This window comes from Ctenopharyngodon idella, chromosome 4 (genome assembly GCF_019924925.1).
Source record: "Ctenopharyngodon idella isolate HZGC_01 chromosome 4, HZGC01, whole genome shotgun sequence".
NCBI lineage: Eukaryota > Metazoa > Chordata > Actinopteri > Cypriniformes > Xenocyprididae > Ctenopharyngodon > Ctenopharyngodon idella.
Genome location: NC_067223.1, coordinates 8,738,218 through 8,760,416, shown reverse-complemented (window position 1 = coordinate 8,760,416; position 22,199 = coordinate 8,738,218). Strand labels below are relative to the sequence as shown.

Below are 22,199 nucleotides of genomic sequence, written 5' to 3'. Positions count from 1 at the left end.
AACTCCAACGCTCGAAATATTAAACAAAAATTAAACAAATTAGTTTAGCACTTTCTTTTTCTTTCAAGTTCACAGAACTGATATATTTTAAGTAAACTGAACTGTTTCATTGTTTTGAGTTCTATTAACTTTTTCCCAGCATGCTTTGCCCATGGCACTCAAAAGGGAGAGTAAATGTTAAAATTAAGTGTTATATAATGTTTTTTTTCTGCAATATTAATGTTAAGTGGGAGATTTAGTAGAGATTAATGTTTTGTTAAGCTAATTTAGAAGAGTTTCTGTTAATGTGGGTTTTTGGAGAGTTACCATCATGGAGACAAGTGGTGCATGCGGCTTGATTTAAGAGCAAGTATGTTTTATATTGCTGTACTCATTCAGTAAGTGCTATACCATGCTATTGTTAACAAATTAGCAAATTAGCAAGTTAGCATTTTCTGAATTAGCTTCTTGTAGCTAGCTAAGTTTACACTAATTAAAATGTTTACAATGAGGTTACATGATAATTTTAAGTTAAATGTATGAATTAGTGTACTCAACCATTTCAAGTTAAGAACAATTAAAATGTATGAGTACAAAATAAAAATCTGCCACTTCTGCTTGTTCTGAATTTCTTAACTTAAAAATTGAGGCAACTGATTGCCTCAAATTTTTTGAGTTTTGCCAACTTATTTGGGTTTACAGTGCAGCTAGATGCAGCACAAACTGAAGGATCTCGAGAAGCATTTCAATTTTTTTTTATTATTTTTAATTTGACAAGTAGGGAGGCATGATATATTGCTCTATCCGGATAATGGCAGATATTATAGATTTTGTAATGTTAATTTACCGATAGATATCGGTTAATTAATTTTCACATGCTCGTTTATCCCCACTCAATCTTTAAAAGAACTAAATATTTAAAACACAGTTATGTAATCTTTAGCAAATCTCAAAAAGAATGTACGTTTTCATACTGTACATTATAATGTTATATTAAAAATGCACCACTAGTGAGACACTAAATATATACATATATATATATATATACATATACATATATATATATATATATATATATATATATATACGAGACATGATACAGGAGCCAAAAGGGAAGAATTTTAAGTTGAGAATTGTAAAGCACCACCACATAAAAATGTTAAATATCAAAATCAATAAATCTACAAAAAAAAAGACCAAATAAATATCAAAATCTCAAATAAATAAATATAAAAAAAAAAAAAACTAAATCACGAATCATTGCTGAATGCCAAAAAAATCAAATAAATGAAATATCAAAATCTCAAATAAATAAATATTTTAAAAAAAAAATAAAACTAATCACCAATCGTTGCTGAATGCCTCGCTAACCCATCATCACCCATTCCTACGCTCCATCTTTTCCTCTCTTGTCTTCCACACTGCTTCTTCTGAATTAAAGGCCTCATCATCTCTGTTTCCATCCTACTGTGGCCTCTACCTAGTGCTGAATTTACCAAAGAACTCCGCTAAGGGAGAATGAAAAGATGTGAGTGATGAATATTGCACAACTGTCTGCACGTAATGACATTTAATGACTTAATGACTGTGAACCCCTTCAGTAAGAAAGAGATTCTGCAAGCTTCCGAGACCTCCATTTGAAAGCTCTTTGTCAGTATTATTAGATCCAACATTGGCCTTTTCTGGGCAATATCACCATTTCCAACTGAATGGGAGAGCTTCAAAGAAATTGTCAAAATATATTAAAATGAGTGTTACTGATACAAATCAAACCCCAAAAATCCCATCTTATGCCACTACACTGACAGAAAGATATACAGTAGAGTCCAACATCTAAACAAAGCCAAAGGACACGATTTTCACAGACCCATGATGGTATCTAAAAAGCCGGTGAGTTGTAAATCCTTCTTACATCTGCTCTACATCTCTTCGAGCATCATTAAACAGAGATATTAAAAATAATCTGCTATACCTACTGGAGGTAAATAACAACATTCAGATTGCCGCCGTTACAACATTTACACAAAGCTCAGGACACCAATCAGAAAAAGTCATTTGTTTGATTTGGCAGAGTAAAGCTCAACGATAAAAACACATGCAGCATTGTATGTTTTGCACTCCTAATAAAAAATAAATAAATAAATAAATAAAAACCATGCAGCAGCTGTCAGTGATGTCACTGCATACATCACCCTTTGTGGATCAGTGAAACCCTTGGGATGTGAAATGTCAGCATTTGTGAAGAAACTACACTAGAAGTTTTGGGTTTTCATTTGTGTGCTCTTAAGCCCATTTTTGAGGTCGTGCGTTGGGTGGATGTGAAAAATTCATGCATTTAAGGCTGAAGGTGGGTTTATAATGTAAATTATGTTTTTTGCAAGATCTCAACTGTCAGAAGCAACACAGTTCGCCGCTTAAATGTGTTTGTACATGTGCTTGTGTATGCACTCTTGTCAACATGGGTGTACATGTATGTGTGGCACAACATAAGATTTACGACTGCTCCAAAGAATGCTGGAAAGGAAAGACGAAATTGTTGTACCTCTCAAGAAATATCAAACAAGTGTCAGAGCACATAACCTTTTCACATCTACATGTAAAGTGAGTTTAGGCTGATTAGGAGATAACGATCTTATGATGGATTATGACCTTTGCTGCAGTAGTTACGATGGGAGATGTAATTACGGAGGCCAATAAACCTGGAGATCGACTTTAATGAATGGAAATGCAGTGCGCACAGTGCAAGCGACTGATTAAAACCATGTCACACTATCCCATAAAGTGGTTCTCCCAGAAAGCTTCACCAAAGAGAAACTTGGCGAGGAACTGGAGCAATGTTAATGAAAAATCAAGACATCTCAGGAGGACTACAGTACATATTTTATACTGATAAACCACCATGTTGTCAAATTTAGAGGTGCACTCATTAATTTTGCCTTAATTTAAAATGTTTTATACATAAAAAATAAGGCATGGTCACATTGTTGAAATTTTGCTGGCAAAAAATGTCCATTGACAATAATGCAGTAATGCGTGAAACACAGAAGTTACTTTAAAATCAACCAGCATTCTGTCGGTCAATGTGGTGAATTTGCGTAAAAAAAAAAAAAACAAATTTAACCCAATGCAAAATCTTCATGAGAAAATGTTTTGCCTTTGCACCAAATTCTCAATTGTGCAGATTCCTACTGAAATGACTGGATTTTGCCATAAAATATTGCCAAGCAGTGATAAATGTGACCGCATCTACAATACTTTTAAAGTCCCCCTGTGGTGAAAATCATTTTTTTTTAATGTTGTTTATATGTCTATGTGGTGTTTTTAATCTGCTTTAAGACAAACCATGTGCAAATTCATAAGCCAACACCATTGCTGAGTATTTTCTCAAGACTGCAGTGAAAAAACACGGGTTGAAATCGCTGTTGTTTCTGACGTCACAAACTACCTTGTAACCAATCACATCAATGTGTGATCGTCAACTAGTGGATCTCTGAGCTGGTGTGAGTGAGTGGAGGCAGGGCTAATTTGCATATTCATAGAACCATGTATACTAAATGAGGCAAGGGTGCAGAGTTACATTCAAGCTATTTTAAGACGTGAATAATTTTTTTTCAAGGAAAGAAACATTTAAATATGTAATTTTGGTGATCAAAGATGAGGTTTAAGGGATACAATTACTGACTACAGGGGGACTTTAAACAAAATGTTTAAAGTAATTTACAACATAGTAGCAAGACCTCAGTCATATCAGTAGCTTAATAAAAGCAATTTTATCATTTCACTCATTAAATAAATGAATGAATCACAGCTGACTGTGAAGAGCATATTTTTGCTATTTTGCTTAAAATTAGTATTTCTAAACATTTGCTTTTGCATAATTCTGCACATCAGTATAAGTCCAACATGACTGCCATATCAACGCAACATAGTAATTACTAAGTGCACCTTTAATGGAAAAAAATAAGTGTGACTAGCAGATGGAAACTAACGAGAACTGACAGCCACTTCGATAGTATTAAGTCTGAAAAAACTGGTCTGTCTAGGAGAGTGAAAAGCGCTAATTATTTGGCAATAATATGTAATGAGCATGCAGAGAGACTGACAGCTGTAAGGGAACAGCCTATAGCCTGATTTTAATGACTTATAATTGAGATGATTATGAATAATAATGAGACCAATCTTAATTTAAAATGTTCTTATCTCTCTGACCGCAATGTCTCTATATCCGAGCAGGGGTTGAGAAAAACGCATAAATTAATGAAAAAAGACCCTATTAGCGTGTGGTATGCCCTTGTTTGCTTGAATACATCACTCCAGGAGACGATAGGGGTGAATTTACTGTGCCAGACTCATTTTCTCACAATTTTTTTCTGCTGACATAGGGAACATGGGGCGCTGGCAGATTTTTTTTATAGGTCAGATGTCAACACAGAATGATCTATAGACACCACAACTTCCACACTGATACGATTATACATTCATTATGTGATACTGTCATGCACATTTGCATCAAGTGCTTCAGAATTATCTTCTCCCTTACAAGGATTTGTTATTGGCAAGAAATATAAAATATCAGTATTAACAGGAACATACATTACACACCTGATGCAAAATGAGACAAGACACAATGAATATGAATATCTAAGAATATCCAGCATTTTCCTTGTAAATAACATGGAAATATTTGGACTCACAAAAATGGAACAATATTGTTGTTTTTGGTTTAAAAAAAAAAAAGCATGACAGGCAGTGAAGTTCCAGTCAATCACATATCAATCCCATACACTTTAAAAACAAAAAAATAAACAAACATCAGAATGCCTTTTGTTGTTCAGGTTTGAACACTCATCTGTCTGGGCCCAAAGGTACTTGGGAAGTCTGAGAGATGTTTGGCACAACCAAAGCTACAGTAGTCTTGAGCGAGCTTCAGATCTCTGCCTCTGCATTTGGATTCCCCTTCGGTGTGTCTGATCTTTAAATAGCAGCACACAGCTGCCAGTTGTAACCCTGTGGGAGTAAAGCTGTGAGCATGACTTATCGAACCCTGGACTTGGGATTAAGAGAACATGGGCCTGACTTCAAATCTCATGAACACATACCTGTATGGAGCAAATTAAATATACATACATACATACACACACACACGCATGTTCTCATATTATAATTAATAAAATTAATAAATAAATAAATTAATAATTAAATGTGGTTTTGAATATATAAATCACAATTAACAAAAGTATAAGAAAATAGAAAGAAGGCACTATTGCATCTGGCCATGCAACATAATTAAGAGTTCATGTCATATGTAGTGGCGAATATATTTCAAAGAGACAATCTCTTCTTAATGAGGGTGACAGCATGACCATTGTGTGTGATGTGCCACGCCTATTTGTACGTGTGTGAGAGATGACTTCATTACCGCCATCTAGAAAGATTTAGTCTACGTCTGGTTTAATGAACTGATGAGGATGGCTAGTCTGTCTCACATAGTGAAATGCACACCCTTTCTTTTGTAAGTTTGTGTGTGTGTGCACATAATGTTTGACATTAACAGTGCCCCTTCATGCAGTCTGACTGCCCTAATGAGCAGTAGGGCTGCTCATCTGTTCATTAATTGGGAAAAAACACACACCATGGGAGAAAAGAGGAACAGAGAGCTTGAAAGAGTCAGCAAAGCGCAGAGTTCTGCTGCTGCCTCTGCAAATACATTTCTGTTTTCACTTGACACATGCACATACTAAATTTACCATGGTAACCATAGTTACTAGTTATTTCTAAAACTAAAACTATGGAAATGTGGCATTAGCCATCACTTTAAATATATATATAAAAAAAGTGAAATGACAGAAAAAAAATGTTCACACAGAATGAATCCTTATGTATAAAACAGACAGACAGTGCAACAGAAAGCAGGTATCTCAGGAAGCGCTTCACTAAGTTGAACTTGACATGCCATCTTAAATGTGGCACATGGTGCAAGACATTGGAAAAATAGTGATATTCATTGCGTCAAAGACGTACCTCTAGCATGTTAACTTTTTTTTTGAAAGTACACTGTAAAAAATTATTTTCATGATTTGTTATAACATTTTTTCTTTTGTCAAATCAACTTAGATAGTTATTTGTGGTTCAGATAACATAATATTTTGAGTTTCTGTTGATTAAATCAATCGCCTTCATTGTATTAAACTCAAATTTTTAATTTCTCAAAATTAAGGTAACTTACTTTAAGTTAAACCAACAATTCTTTTTTACAGTGTAGTTTCTCTTCTTTTATCATTTCAGTATTTCTCTAAAGCTGTAGAATAGTTTATAGCCAAATATTCTCATTGTTAAGTCTCAGCCAGATTAGATCATAGTTTCATATATTTTCTATATTATTTTTGATATGCATCTAAAATAATAAAAAAGCTATTCATCCATGTCATCTGCCTGCACATGATACATGATGATAACTGCTAGTAAAGACCTGATTTTTTGGACAGAACTAGAGATATATCTCATATGAGCCAGGCTTACATTATGCTATGATTTTTCACAGCATAATATCCTTATCGTTTGCAGAGGGCACAGAGAGGATATTAAGATATACATCACTTTCATATCTTCACCGAACCTGCATTACTATCATGTCATGTTGATGTAATGTTTGCAGAGGGCTGAATATTGAGAGAATGTTATCTTCACATTCATGAAGAAGGGCTTGCTTGATCTCACTGCGCTTCTCTGCTTACTTAATTAGACTTTCATATCAGGGAGTCAAAAAGCTATCATTTTTGTCCATTTCTTTCTTGCTTCTTTCTTGGTTTGTGCTGAAAAGCTTATGTGTTTGTTGCCCTTGGTAAATGATGACGTGCAATATTCTAGCAACACGGCAGCGTTGAGTTTTTCCATGCATTATTGAAAACACAAACCCATCTGAGACCAACAACAGTGATTCTTGTAAAATCATGCAAGTGATTTTAGCGAAACATCCATCTCCTCCCCTCAAGACAGAAGGTTCATGCGCCGTTTTCTCACTCCTGTCATTCCCCACTTTTTATCTTGTCAATGTGGTCCCATTGAGCGCAGATTCAGGAATACCACAGCCCAAGAGCGTTTAACTTCAGTCACAGAATTGCCTGAAAGACGTGTCATTCTTTTTTGCCCTGGGACGCTTTCGAATAAGTGTGTTTGTAAGTGTTTTACTGAAACACAAGAGTGTCTATGAGCGTGTGCTTTTATTCATAGGTGAGTCAGCGCAATCATGCCCATGCTCCTTCTGCCTGTGGGTGTTGGAAGCTGCCTTATACCTAATGTAGTCTGCTCACTGTGAAAGACAACATGAAACAGCATTCACAATGCATTAAACTTCCATAATGTACCCTATGTTTCCAGATGAAACAGAATATTCAGTTGAAAGCAAATGTAGGATGAGGCTTGATTTTATCCACTAGGATGTAATACCTATTAAAAGTGTACATTCTGTTATGATAAATTAGGTTAAGATTTTCCCCCCACCCATATCCTTAGCTACAACTGCAGACATGTTAACTCATTAGGTGGAGAAAGTATATATGACAGTAATATAAATGTGAAATTGGCCTATATCAGTTTTTTATATATGGAAGAAAAACTGTGATTTTCAGAATGACATGCTGTGAATAATGCACTTTATTTATTAAAGTAAATAGGGTCATTTCATGTTGTCTTTTATAAGCCTATGTATGCATGTGTTTGTATTTTTCTGTGTTTATATTTGTTTGTGAGATCTAACAGCTCTCGGAGAAGATCATTTAAACAGTAACAGAGCATTTATCAGTCTCAGATATAATGTGTTTGAGCTCACTTGTCTTTTTCTCTTCCCCAATCAAACAATTGTCTGGCTTTTAAATGAGGAGCTAGTAGCCATAGTTACCAGAGGAGGAGACACAGGCCATCCATCTCTCTCTCCTCGCTGTGACGCTCTCTCTTTAATTTATGCTGCAGTGGCCATACTGCAGCGCACGCAGAAATGGCACCATTCCTCAACATAACTCCCTCTCTTCCTCCATCTCTAGCCATTCACTTATCACGAAAGCACTCTCTCACAGTCTGCTTCACATTTATTCTTGTGTGTGAGTGCCTGTAAGGGTGTGTGTCAGTTTCACTTCCACATCAGTTCACACACATATCCTCTCCACATCAGGAAAAACTTGCCAAAAATCATACCCTTCAAACAGAAACCCTCATGTTACCTCATTCACCATCTTAAAAAAAAAAAGGTGAAATGGAACGGTGATGACATATGATGACATATTCCATGGTATTCATATGATATTTACATTCTACGCCAAGGTATTTCAAAAGAATATCATGCTATTACCATGGAACCTTTTTTTGTAAATGCCAGAACAGCTCATTCTATTGCTGTAGCGTTTTACCTGGCACTGATGTTTCTGAAAGGAGCAAGAATTCGTTGGGTCTGGTGCTGAGCGTTATGTGTGGTAATAATTCATTTATTCCCTGGCTGGAATTCAATAAAGTGTTATTATAATAGTGTGATACTTCGAGTATGGCAGTTTCACATTTATACAGCTTGGCTGCATTTATGAAAAGGTCTAGAAAAAAAAGAATCCACACTGAGCATTTTAGCCTAAAGAAGACATTTTAAACAAGTAACAAACATTTTAACCTTATTTTGTGGAATTGAGGGGAAAACTACTGGATCAAATGAATTATTTTGTCTGGAACCGGCCATAAGTTGGTAACCAAAATGGTAGTATTTATGTTGTCACTGCTCTGAGAATTAAATCAAGAGAAAAACAAAGTAAAAAAAAAAAATAATAATAATTTGCCAAGAACTGCATTTATACAGATATAGCGATCAGATCTATTGCAAGATAAAATATCATTGTCTCTCTGTAAATACTGGGTTAAAATGCAGACTGAAATTGAAATTATAAAATTTCCAATTCATGTAACCCAAACACCCACAGTTTAAAATACAAGCTTTTTGCTTTCAAATCAGTCAGTTTCCAGGGAACCATTAAAAATGTCACTTTATTTCGATACCTAGTCCTGTGTTGTCAAAAGGCTTGTTATAAGCACAGCCAGTGGTAATTGATCAAAAGTCATATTGCATTGCTAGTGGGCACTACCTCATATGTGCGCCTTTATCTGACCAAAATTAGCTCTACGCTCTGGTAAAAACTTGAATGGTCTCATTTAAGAAACTTCCATTTGTATACAATTTGATGACTAGCCCTGAATGTAATAGTGTTCACATCAATCATTGTGAGTCATAGTGTGTTACTATAGTAACTGTCACAAGTACTATTGTTCTGCTAATGGCAGGTAAGCAGGGGTGTGTTGAATGTACTCACCGCACTACTGCATGAGATATCTTTCACTTTGAGCCAGGCGAGATCCAGGGTTCCCTCTCCTTTATAACACGACTGCAGCCGGTCCTTTATTCTTTCATTAATTTCTTTCAGAGTGAACACACAGAGAGCCGACTCCTGAGATGATTCCTTGGGCCTCCTTTTCTGTCCTTTGGAGAACACAGCATAAAGGATGTCATCATCGGGTCCTATGCCTAGCGAACGCGCCAGGATGGTACCTGCCTTGGACAGGTAGGCTGCCTGCAGGAGGCGATACTCAACCCCACCCTTAACACAGCCAAGAGGAACCTCGACGTACGAGTTGAATGCGGTGTCGTCCTTGCAGAGTCGCACCAGTTTGGAAGTGTACACCTGTTCACGTCCGGCCGAGGATGACCCGGTCGTCGGGCCTCCCCCCATTTCAGGCTGCAATGTGAGAAAATACACAAAATTTCCACTGCTAAACCCATAGACATAATAGATGTCAAAGTCTGGCACCACCGTGAATGTATCCGATGGGATTTTAATCATTGAGGCAACAAATTCATCATGGAAGACGTAGGCGAACATCCCATCCTCCTCAGAGTTACGGGTGAGCTTACGACTGGATATCGTCGGGAAGTACTCCGGTCTTCCGTCGACAGCTGTGGCCACAAACAGCCTATCAGGAGAGGCATCACCGTAAGACACAATGACTCCAAACACAGAGCCGCTCTCGTTGACGCCAGAGAGGTAGTGTTCTTTTTTATGGAAGGGCTCTCCAAGCTTAAAGAGATCATCCAGACGGAGGAGTTTGCAAATACCCTGGTACAGACTGCCGCAGGCCAGCAGCCGGTTCTCGCGGTAGTCCATGAGCAGCATCTTATTGACATTGTTGGTCAATGTGAGTGGTTCGCTACAAGGCTGCACTATACGGGGCGGGTAGCAGTTCCGGTTATCCTCATCTGGACCGGTCTGATGCGACACCTGTACGTCCAGTCCAGGTGAGAGTTTGTAGATGCGATTCACTGCCCCAAGGTACACATTCCCATTTCTGTGGTCCACTGCAAGGTGGTTAAAAGTCCATTCGGGATTTTCCACTCGGAAGGTACTGTATTCCTCATGTACTCTGGACGCTGCTGAAGGCTGTTGTGGTCTCGTAGCCACAAGGGGAACCAACAGGACAATGATGCAGCAAGAAAAAGTGAAAAAGTTCCATCTCCTGGTGTGAAAAGCCATTGTCCTGGTGCCTTATGGGAAGAATGTCTCTGTCCACAACTCGCTACCTGTACTCTGTATCAGTATTCAGGCTTCTCATGAAGTTGGGGACATTCTGTACCTGCACAGAGAGAAAGAACAGAAGAGTGTTAGCATTAAAGATATTGTACAGATATATTCCACAATTTACATTCACTGTATCAGATTCTGATAAGAGGAGGAGTCTCAGCACACAAATTATTAAAGTCACATAACAGTTTTCCAGCCATTTGAAAAATGTAGGAGTAATTAGAGAGAGAAAGAGGGGTGGAAAAGGGCCAATTTGGGAGCTTGCACAGTTGGCATGAATGGATGCCATTCTCAATGGGATAATGCATTTGCCCCAGGAGCTAACAGCAAGGATGGGCACAATTTCTCTGCCTGTGCCCCACCTCACAGTCGGACCTCTGGCCTTCTAATTGATTTTTCCCCTTGGTATGCGATTTGCATGCTTGGCCGATTTTCTCCCATCTTTCCAGATAGTGCAGTTCACCTGCTGACACTGCTAAAGGAGTGGCAGAACTCACAGTCATGCCTGCAATGTTTGAGTAGTGGTGGACCACAGGGCCAATTAGAAGGAATTGTTAATATCTGCACAAAAGACAAGGGAAAAAAGAACATAGTTTGCTCCTTATCCTTGAGTAAAATAAGTAACTTTTAGCTCTGTGGTATATAGTGTTGAGCTGCACAAATTCTAAAAGTTTGAAAATAAATGGACAGCAGAGTCTTGTATATGAACACAGTTTTTTTTTAGCTGCAGAGCAAGCTAGCAGTGGTATGCTAGGCTGACACTTAACTGCTGAGGTTCACAGCAGATGTGAAAATCACTGCCTAGCTGTTGTAGTGGGCATTAAAACGTTATACAGAGTGAAGGGTATGGGCTCCACAATAATGATTAGCCACTGAAACAGAAAGCAGAGACGCACTAAGGGAGGGAGCGTTAGCCCACTCAGAGGCATAGTAGAGTAATAAAGGGTTCTGCACACTTTCCATTCTGCGCGAGAATGGTCCTACTACAGCTGTGTTCGTGTGTATGGAAGGGAATGGTTGGAAATATAGTAGTGTATGTAATCTGAGCAGTGGGGGATAATGTTTTCTCATAGAAAAGTCTAGCAAAGAACCACTTCAAAACACTACAGCAGGTATCATTTACTAGCGATTACATTTAAAGTGGGAGAGAACGGAGATGTGAGCCGAAGTAAAAACCATGCATGAGGAAATGGTGGTCTTGTAAAGCTGAATCAAAACACACATTATGACCCCTCAGCTAGTTGGTGGGTTCAAATAACAGCCAAAAGACAAAATCAACATCCTTCCCATAAAGCAATCACATGCAGAAGCCCTTTCATTAAACAAAAATACTCTTTTTGACATTTTACACATAGACAAAGGAGAGAGACAATGGGAAACTATTCTCCTATCTCCCAAATCGACTAAATGGACCTGTAGCATGTTTACTAACCATTAGGCTATGGCTCCAACAACTCTCTAAAATATTAATATGCAGATATCAAACTATTGTAAAATGCAGCTTGGTTTGCTAGAGGCTTTTCTGTGCATGGTTGGATGTCAAGAGCAAGTATCCAATCCATAGTGGTAAAATATTTAAAAGGGCATCTAGCACTGGGCTTTAGGATCAGCTAATCTGCAAGGTCATCCAAAAACAGGGGTTTATAATTCTAACATCTTCCCATAGGTTGCTTTAGGAGATTGCCAGTTGGATATGAAACAGCATTCCCAGTGTCTTAAACAGGGAACATGAGTTGACCTCCAGCCCAGAGTTACTCCAACACGTTGCCAAAAGAAAAGTTCTTCTATTGGAAAGCTTGCTTGCAACACACACACACACACACACACAAATACATGGACTGGAGACCACATGCTGAGTAGCCACATCAAAGAGTGCTAATGAATTCATGTTTAATACCACACACAAGCAGCATCTCTGGGAATGTGAGGAAACTGCACATTTAGGGTTTAAGCGGAGTGTGTGTGTGTTCGCTTGATAAATAATTGGATATTCATGCTTCTCTTTCCAATTCTTTGTCTTTCTAGGATACAACTGAGACATTGGAAGTCTCACTTGATCCATTTTCTTTTGTGCTTCCAGAAAACCAGCACAAATAATCAGAGACTTCAAATTCCAGTCCAAAAAAACAATTGCAAGATCTTGCATTGTAAATACAAGATCCTGACCAAAAACTGATGCACCTCTTGATGGAAATAAATGTCATGATGTTATTTCCATCAAGAGGTGCATAAATGTTTGGTCAAGATCTTGTATTGACAATGCAAGAGTCAAGCACTGTAAAGTCTACTCCAGCACATCCCAAACTTTTTAAATAAATTTAAGGTCTGGACTACAAGGTAACTAACCATTCTTTCACAATCTAAGCCTGATGAATCTTGGCTTTGTCATCCTGGAATATGGCCATGATGTGCCTTCCTACATGAAAAGCTACACATGCTAGAAACATAATAATCACAGCAATAATGATCCAATCTTAGACTCTTAAACATTAAATCCAAACAGCAAATTTTTTTTTTTTTTTTTTTGACCGGGCTGTGCATCTAGTTAAGCAACAATGTAAGTGCTTTTGCATTCATATGCTGTATTTTGAGGTCTCAGATTGGATCTGCTGTAACAAGCCTGTCCAGGCTATTTCATTCATGGCCTTCTGGTTAAAATGTGCACCAATTGCCAAGCACCATACGCTCCACACTGGGCATCAGTATGGCAAACTGAGTTGACACCAGGCTGCATAAATCCTGGCTTCAAGTTGGGTGGGTTGGTGCTGGCAGTGGTAGACTCACTATTTTCATGCTACTTTTTTGATTTTGAGATAAACTCCAGGCCATCTGAATGTCAAATGAGGTCAAGTGAAGATCTCATAGACCAGTTGGTGGCATTAATTGACAATGGCCAAAAAAGAAAAAATACAATTTGCAAAGAATAAGCAACTAAATACATCTAAGACCAAAATGTTTAACTGGAGCCTTTCCAGGCTTTGCAAACACTCGACCTTGAATTTCATCAGATGTGTGTGAGAGAGGGTGGGGGGCCAAGGGCATCCGAACAATCCTGATTTTATCCTCCCTGATCTAAGAGCATTATCTCAGAACAGTGCAATTCAACTTTGATTACGGCATGTCACAAAATCTCGTACTCTTTGACACCCGCACAGGCAAAATTGCGCATACACACAGACGCTTACACACGCATCCTCCTGTTCGACTTTCATTAGCACAGCCTGCGCTCCTTATCCCACTATGGACAGATGGAGGGATTCATCCCTGATGTGGGTCTGAAGGAAAGGGCGACAGAAGGATGATAGGAAGAAAAGGAGTTATGTTTACACACCAAGCACATACAGATAAGGGTTTTTAATTATCTACTGTCCTCCCAGAGGGTGTAGGGGCTATGCCCACCAAAATCTGATGGGACTTCAGGATGCTCAAGAGAGAGAGACAGAGAGAGCAACAGAAAGGTCACACTCAACACAAATAATGAGTAATGCAGTTAATCTTCAGTGTCAATTAAAATCTTCTAAAAACAATCATTGTGAACTCAAATTAATTGCCGACGCATACATACAACATTAGATTTTCACTACACGAATATCGTGGGCAAAAGAATTAATGATAATATCGTGATACAGATAGACTCTTTTGGGGGCCACCTGCCATCCCCTCCAACATGATTATGTGCTGCAGTAGTAGCTGTACACGTGAGCAGCACGATGCATGATTGTGATGCTGACGCAGGAGCCGGCCAATAATGAGTCAGCGTTTTGACGTAGAACACGGAAGCTCTGCACTGCGTTAACTACCTCAACAGTGTAGGAGACTGACAGGTAAGAAAAGAAATTGTTGAATAAAGTCATTATTTTTCTTTTGTTTTTGCACACACAAAAAGTATTCTCATCGTTTCATAATATTAAGGTTGAACCACTGTAGTCACATGGACTATTTTAACGATGTCTTTACTACCTTTCTGGGCCTTGAAATGTGCAATGACGTTGCTGCCTATGTGTGGTTCAGAAACCATTGGATTTCAAAAATATCAAAAATATCTTAATTTGGGTTCTGAAGATGAACGAAGGTCTTACGGGTTTGGAACAACATGAGGGTGAGTACTTAATGGCAGAAATTTCATTTTTGGGTTAACTAACCCTTTAACAAATATGATTAGATATAGAAAATTTAGCACAGGTGCATGTTGATTCAGTTTGCCTTATATGGAGTCCTCACATTATATTACAGTTATAGTCAATACCAGTATATTGCAACACAGAATTTTAAACAGAATGCAAAAAGCATATTATGACACTTGTCATATCATATAAATAAACAAGATTAACAGCAAAATAGTAACGTCCCATTTCTGTGATGCTATCTACAACTTTTAATGTGAGGGTCAAAGTGACGAGATGAACTGTCATTTGAATTATTGTATTATATCTATTATGTGAGTGTTTCTGATGCTGTAAACTTGTCATGAACCAATGTGGTGTTTGATGTTTACACTTATCAAACTTAGTTATTTACAGAATTCATCAAAACCACAGCTCTCCCAGAATAGTGGCATTTCAAAGCAATGGATTGAGACCAAACACCGGTCAGACAAATCCAGTGGATCTGAGAGACATGTTGACATCTGCCTGTCCTCGCTCTCTCTCCCATTTTCCTTCTTTCTATTTCCTCCCTTGCTCTGATCAGAGGGGCCGTAATCCTCCACAGCAGCTCTCGGTTCAAACAGACTCTGTCAAACGCTTTCCATCCATCTTCCTCTCCCTCACTCACACACATACACAAATCACTTCCCTTCTCTTTTGCACACAAATGCATTTTTCCCCTCTCACACCTTTATCAAACGAGTCAGGGTCTTACTCAAAGATGAAAACGTGTTTGTCAGGGGGTGCTTTCTGCCTTGAGCAGGCACGGGTCTCCTGCTGACCATAAAAAAAAAAAATATATAATATATATATATATATATATATATATATTGCAGCCAGCTGTACTAGCTCACACACACACACACCATTCATACTCACATGGAAATGATGAACAACTAGATAAAGATCTGCACACAATCATGCATAGAACCACATTAACATACCTTCTATTTCCCACTTGGTCCACCTCCTCTCTATTTCTCCTGATGCCCAGTGTCATGGGTGTTGACTGCACTGAATGTTATCTCCTTAGATAAAGATGTTTCGATACCATTAGGAGGTCTATTGAAAAGCAACTGATCCACATTGTCAGTATCCTGTTATTAGGTTAGACTCCAAGCTCCTTCCTGTTGCTGTCTGACATGCCCAGCTCACGATATAAACAAATGTCTTATTTGTCACTCATTACTTTGACTAGATGAGGTTTTGTATTCAATTAAACAATGTCTTAGGAAGACCACAAAACAGTGGGCAATGTTAATGACTGGGCTGTGATATGATGGGGAAATAAAGGGATAGCTCACTCCAAAATGACAATTTGTGTACCGCAGAAATGAGTGAATAAATTTTATTTTTGGGTGAACTCTCTCTTTTAACAAGAAATGGAACCATTGTGTGTAATTCCAGAGGCTCTAAATCCTCCTTTTCTTCATCAGACACTCACAGCCCAACAGAAGACGCAGATTATCAAGTACACACTACTGTGTAAAATACACTGATGTAAGAACAAAACAAAACAAAAAAAGCCTGTCTGACAGTCAAATTAAATGCTTAAGTCATAAAGCCGACAGTGCATTATCAAAGCTGGACCAAACAGCCATCCAGCCATCCATATGATATACTGGTCTATCACTACTCTTGAAAAAGTACAAGGGGTTTCTAAGCAGTTTTCGAAGGGCTGCTCAGCCAATCCTAACCAAGTGTATGGTAGTGTGTCCACCAAAGCATTTTTTCCAAGGCTAGCGTATTTTTCCAATTGTTTTCAATGGGAGTGCCGCGTTTTTAAAACGGCAGGAACGTAAAGCCCCGGTTAACTTTCCGCATGCGCGAGTGCGTGCGAGGGTCCGCTTGGGTCCGCATGATGTAAAAATCATCATCGGAGGGTGTGCGCAGAGGGTCTTTGTGTCCGCGCGGACAAGTATCTGTGTACATGTCCGAACTGGAGTATAACCAGGCCTTAACAAGGCGCTGAGCATCTATTTCACGCTGAAGCACTGAGCACTCTGCGTTTTTAACTGGTTGCCTCGAGTTTGGGTAAAACGCAGCACTCATCACTATCACTTTGTACCCAGCTGTCCAATCACAGTGGAGAAGGGGCGGGACAAATACAACACCGATCAACTGCCACATTCTGCTTGTACAACGTCAACAGATGACAACAAGCATAATAACGGAACAAATTATTTAAAACAAGAGTTAGAGCAAATACTTTACATTGTATCAACATTTTTATATAGAAACAGTACAGAAACAAACTATCTTTACAATTATATACTAGTAACACTTCCGTGGATATTCCGTATCTTAACAAGCAAAGCATCTCAACTGAAAAAAACACTGCGCTGCAAAGCGCTCTCATGCGCCCACAGCTATGCGTTTTCAGCAGAACGCCTAGCGTTTTCAGCTGGCTAAAAACGCTTTAGTGGACACACTCCCAGATGCCCCTGAAAAGCCTTTAGACAAGAGACGCTGATCCTGTAGACAAACCGGGTCTATCCTCACCTGAAGGGTTACTATCCTGAGTCTCAACACGTTCCACATTCCCTCAGTCTTTCTCTTCACTAAGGAAGCTAAACCACATCCTTGGTCATTCACACCATGTTAGACCTGCATATTGAAACTTTTATGTGCTCTCTACTGGCTTTTCTATGTTCTTTCTCTCTGCTTACTCTGAACTTTTCCACACTACTTGATTAGTTTTCAATGACATTCATGAGAGGTCACCTCTCAGTGTTTAAGAGGGTGTCTTATTTATGATCCCAGCACTTACTGTGAGACAAACGCACAGTTCAGCACCTTAAATCAAGATGTTAGCCACTTCCAGCACAAATATATTCAGCACACTAGAGTTTCAGAGCAGTGTTGTGCTGCTGCTGCTGAATCTGCAGCATTACAAAAAAAAAAATAATTTTTAGCTGAGTTGTGAGATTATGAAATGCATGTGAATAGAGAGAAAGACAGGGCAGTGTGAAATATTGCCAATAAATGGGTCAGCAACTGTGTGCAAATAGCTGTTAAAAATAAATTAATTAATCAAGTAATAAAATAAAATTACACTTTAAAAAAAAAAAAAAAAATCAATTCAATTAAAAATAAATAATTTACATGTAATAAATCAATTAAATATATACTCTACAACAAGTGGAAATATGAAACTGACTCATATTAATGCACAACATAAGCAAGACGCACAGAATACACGTGTGAGCAGCAGTGTGGGACAGCGGGTAAAGTGTCGATGAGGGGGGTGTGGATTTGATTTCTCACCCAGACTGAAGGCTTTTCCCTCCAGCTTTCCTCAAAGCAATCCTGGGGCGTTTCAGAGCCACTGATGCAGGTAATAAATCAGAGATCATAAAAGTTCATTTCCCACACAGCAGAGTCAGTAATACAGTGCTGATGTGTGCTGGGCCAGCCAGAGGGTGGGGTCTGACTGTCATCACTGCACGCCACATTTCATCAACTAAAGGAAAGATGGCTGAAGGTTTCAGCTGACTCGAGCTTAGATTTGTCTTTAATAATAACTCTGGCTAGATGGCAACATCTGGCCCTGGATCAGTAACTGAACAGATTCTGTTTTAGCCTAAAGGCAAACTGCCAACAGTGAGAGTGAACTCAATAATGAAGTATGGAGGACATGCATGTAAAAAAGTAGATATGATCTCTGAAACGAACAGCCAACACAGTCCACATCAAGAAAGATGTGGGAGACGTTCTCATTTACTCGTTTGGAAAACACTTATCCTTGTCATTCTTAGTGCCATGATCTACAAGCTGAACTGCAGATGACCGATCTAGCACTGGTTTACATACAGTATTAATACGCAATCTCCCCCAATACAGTTCAAACACTGTTGGATGAACTGGACCTGGAAGATTAACTTCTTAGACATGAATGCCAGATAATCACAAGCTTTGGAATGATTATTATAAACCGTTAAACTGTGTTTTTAATTTATGTGTGTGTGAGGGGGGATGGAATAATCGTGGGATTGGGGCCCTGATACACACCGCTGGATTCAACACTGATAATCCAACTTATACCCTCCCATTCTCCACACACATACGCACACTCATCTCAGTGTTCCTTAAGTGGAATCTTGGATTAAGTCTTTCCTGCTGTAATTTTTCATTCAAAAGAACCTCAGAACTCCGCAGAACTCTCATGCATTTCTGTGAGTGTCCAGGTCCATTGCACACTTTTCCGCAAAATACACTCTAAAAAATGCTGGGTTAAAAACAACCCAGGTTGGGTTGAAAATGGACAAACCCAGCAATTAGGTTGTTTTAACCCAGTGGTTATTAATAAGTGCTCATTTATTAAACATTAATAAATGTTAATTTTCAAAATACTTTGGGCTCATTTTAAGCAAGCAATACAGTAATTTTTAAACAATTGCTGAGTTAGATAAAACTATGCAGCAGGTTGAACAAACATTTAACCAAACCGCTGGGTTAAAACAACCTAATTGTTGGGTTTGTCCATTTTCAACCCAACTTGGGTTGTTTTTAACCCAGCATTTCTTAGAGTTTAAGTAGGCCTATATGAAATGTGGAAACGGCTCTGCAAATTTCATCTGCAGCCCATGATGAGCATATTGTTCCTGTGCCGTTATCATTACAGCTGTGGTGTGGACTTCCCTGTTCTCATAGATTTAAAATGATTATTAAAACTTTATAGTTAAAATTATCATTAAATTTATCATCCTTGGTTGTGAATGGCCTTTAAGACTGGACATAAGTCCTGGCCATAAACCATGAAGCCTCTTCCCTCTCGTTGGCAGTGATCTGATGAGAGTGGACACACTTTAGGAACATGACTACTGAATTCTAACACACTCAAACAGCAATAAGACCCTGTCAGTAGCCTTTCCTTTTAAATCGAGCACTCTGAAAGCAGATGTGTGCAGATTCAAAGCCTAAAATAAATCACTGCCCCATTGAAGTCAATTGAACACACTGGAACAGCTTGGAACCACATTGTAATTGCCAGCAAGGCTGCAAAGCGCAGTTTTAAAGAATCTGTCAGCTCCGCCTCTGTTCCAGGAGAAAACCCATTTTCTTACAGACTCACACAAGTGATAAATCACCACCTCAATATTAACTGTGAGACCAAAGGGAAGAATGGACAGAAGAAGAGAGAATAGAGATGGAAACAGTTTTCCAAAAGGTCACAAGAAAAGCAAATAAAATTGTGCCTCTAGCAAAGCAAAAAAAAAACATTGCGTCTTTGTATATTACTGCTTGGAACGACAAGAGACTAATCAAATAACAGTAGCAACACAACAGTCAACAAATTCAACCAGTATAATCATAAGGCAGCAGAGAGATTAAGAACAAGGTGACAATTTTTGCATGCATGGAATTTTATTGGATTTCTCCTCCCCATGCACAAATTGATTTACAAATTTATTTCAAGACTGTTTATATTAGAGCTATTGTGATAATTACAGTTGGTTTTTGAAGAATCATGCTGTGAGTCAAGTCAATATCTGCTTATGTCAAGTCTTATGAAGTTATTCTAATAACACATTATTCAGACAACCATAGCCGTTAAATTACTGCTAAGTAATGAGTTCAAGAAATGACTCACTCATTTAGAGGCATTTTGGAGGAATTACATCTAAAGTGTATGAGTCATCAATAAACGGAATGTGTTCATGCTCTCTCTCTCTCTCTCTCTCTCTCAAACACACACAATCTCAATGCATTATCCTTTACTTCCCACTCCAAGGCTCTATGGTCCAGACGTGTCCATAAAAGCAAAAGCAACGCTATCCCACAAAACCATCACTATGTCTGCACTACGGTTTCCTGGACTTTCAATAGCACCATTCATGTGCTGATGACAAAGACGTTCGCATGAGCACACACACACAGACCCACAAGCATGTAGTTTAAGTGAAGATGTCACACTGGTAATGGCCTGAAGGCAAACCGTCATGGGTGTCATATGTAGAGATAATGAAGAACGAGGCGCACACAGAAGTTTCTTTGATGAAGGCTGACCGTGATGTGCTCACTTCCATCCGTATGCGTGCGAGTAGACAGATGAGCTATTGTCCACCGCTGGTAGATTACACACCACTCGAGCGTCGCAAGTGGCTACAAAAACATGCAGATGAGCCTCATCAATATGCATTTTATACAAATTAAATGTAAATTCTGTGCGTGGTTGTTGGCGGAATCATTTCCTGAACTTTTAGCCATAACTTTCTCATTGAATGAGATGCGGGTGCCGCTGCGCCCAGCCTTCTGTGCCTGGCCTGACGCCAACGCTCTTCTCCTCATCATCTGCGTGCAGAAGTCGGGACAGGAAGATAGCACTCCATTCTGTTTTCTATTTACCTTCCTCCCTCGCTCTGTTTGTCAGAGCCCTTGGCGTAAACACGGAAGGCTGCATTCGAGTTCTTTCAGCAGGGGGCTCCTGTGGTTTGTGATGAAAGAAACGTAATCCATTCGTCTTTTCTTTCCCTTTCTGCAGTTGGTCAGGCTGTTTAGTTTGATTTTCTACATGCTTAACCGCGCCACATTTCTTGTGCGAGTGAATCCGAGGGGTCTGGGTGAGCATGCATGACCGTTCCCCAGAAACTAAATCACAGTGACACTGTGGAAAAGTGGAAATAACCTGTGCATTTACCATGTTTACCTTCCCTTTTCACTCCAAGAGGATGTTCCGTCCCAAAGCACTGCAGTGACATGAATCACCCTGACAAGATTCTAATATCACCTTCATTCTTGTTAGCTGTGCCAAATAAAATAACTTGTCAAGCGCATACGATGAGGGGTTGAAAACGTTCATCTTGAACGTGTTGAAAAAATACAGGATGGCAGGAGCACAAAACGGTGCAGGGGAGGATCGTGCAACAGCTATAATTCCTTGTCTGTATCCCTGAAATGATACATCACCATTCATAATCCTGAAAAACGTGTGGACTCAAATAATTAACACTCAATTAACACTCAACTCAGCATTCAGTGTCCGATATTAGATTATTCAATGGGTGACAAGTGAGCCGTGCTGATTTATGGAATAATTCTGACCATTCCCCTTGAATTTTATCAATGCCCATGATGACAGAATCAAAGACTCACTGGCGCCCTCTAGCCCACACTGCAGTTGTGATTTGTGTGTGTGTGTATGTCTGTGTGTGGTGAGGTACATTAAGAGGGATAATGGAGCTAAAAAGTCATGTTTCCATGGGAACACTTATAGATGTGTGAGTGGGTGGCAGAGGGACTGAAGCTCACTGATACAACGGAGATGCCTAATGCACAGAACACAGAGAAAGAAAAACACATAGACATTCACAGATTGCACAACCATAGACATACACACTACTGACCTTCAATGCATCTAGTAGAGACATTTACAACATGGTTGCAGTTTGCTGAATGGAAGCACCTGTGCCTACAGAAATCAAGAGAGCGAAAAAAAAAACATGTTGGTTTGTTTAGTCCAATGCTT

General features: G+C 38.9%; 1 protein-coding gene across 3 annotated transcripts in view; it reads right to left on the bottom strand.

Annotated features, from left to right (window-relative positions):
- Positions 1 to 22,199, bottom strand: part of plxna4 (plexin A4) — a 146,067-nt gene that overhangs the window by 107,290 nt on the left and 16,578 nt on the right. For 2 of the 3 annotated variants that reach the window (XM_051889881.1, XM_051889880.1), the window contains exon 2: positions 9,324 to 10,638. In XM_051889881.1, the coding sequence (XP_051745841.1) occupies positions 9,324 to 10,538 (1,215 nt within the window). In that variant the 5' untranslated portion in view covers positions 10,539 to 10,638. Of the gene's footprint in view, positions 1 to 9,323; positions 10,639 to 22,077; positions 22,100 to 22,199 lie in introns of those variants that run through there. The other variant, XM_051889882.1, reaches the window with a different exon arrangement.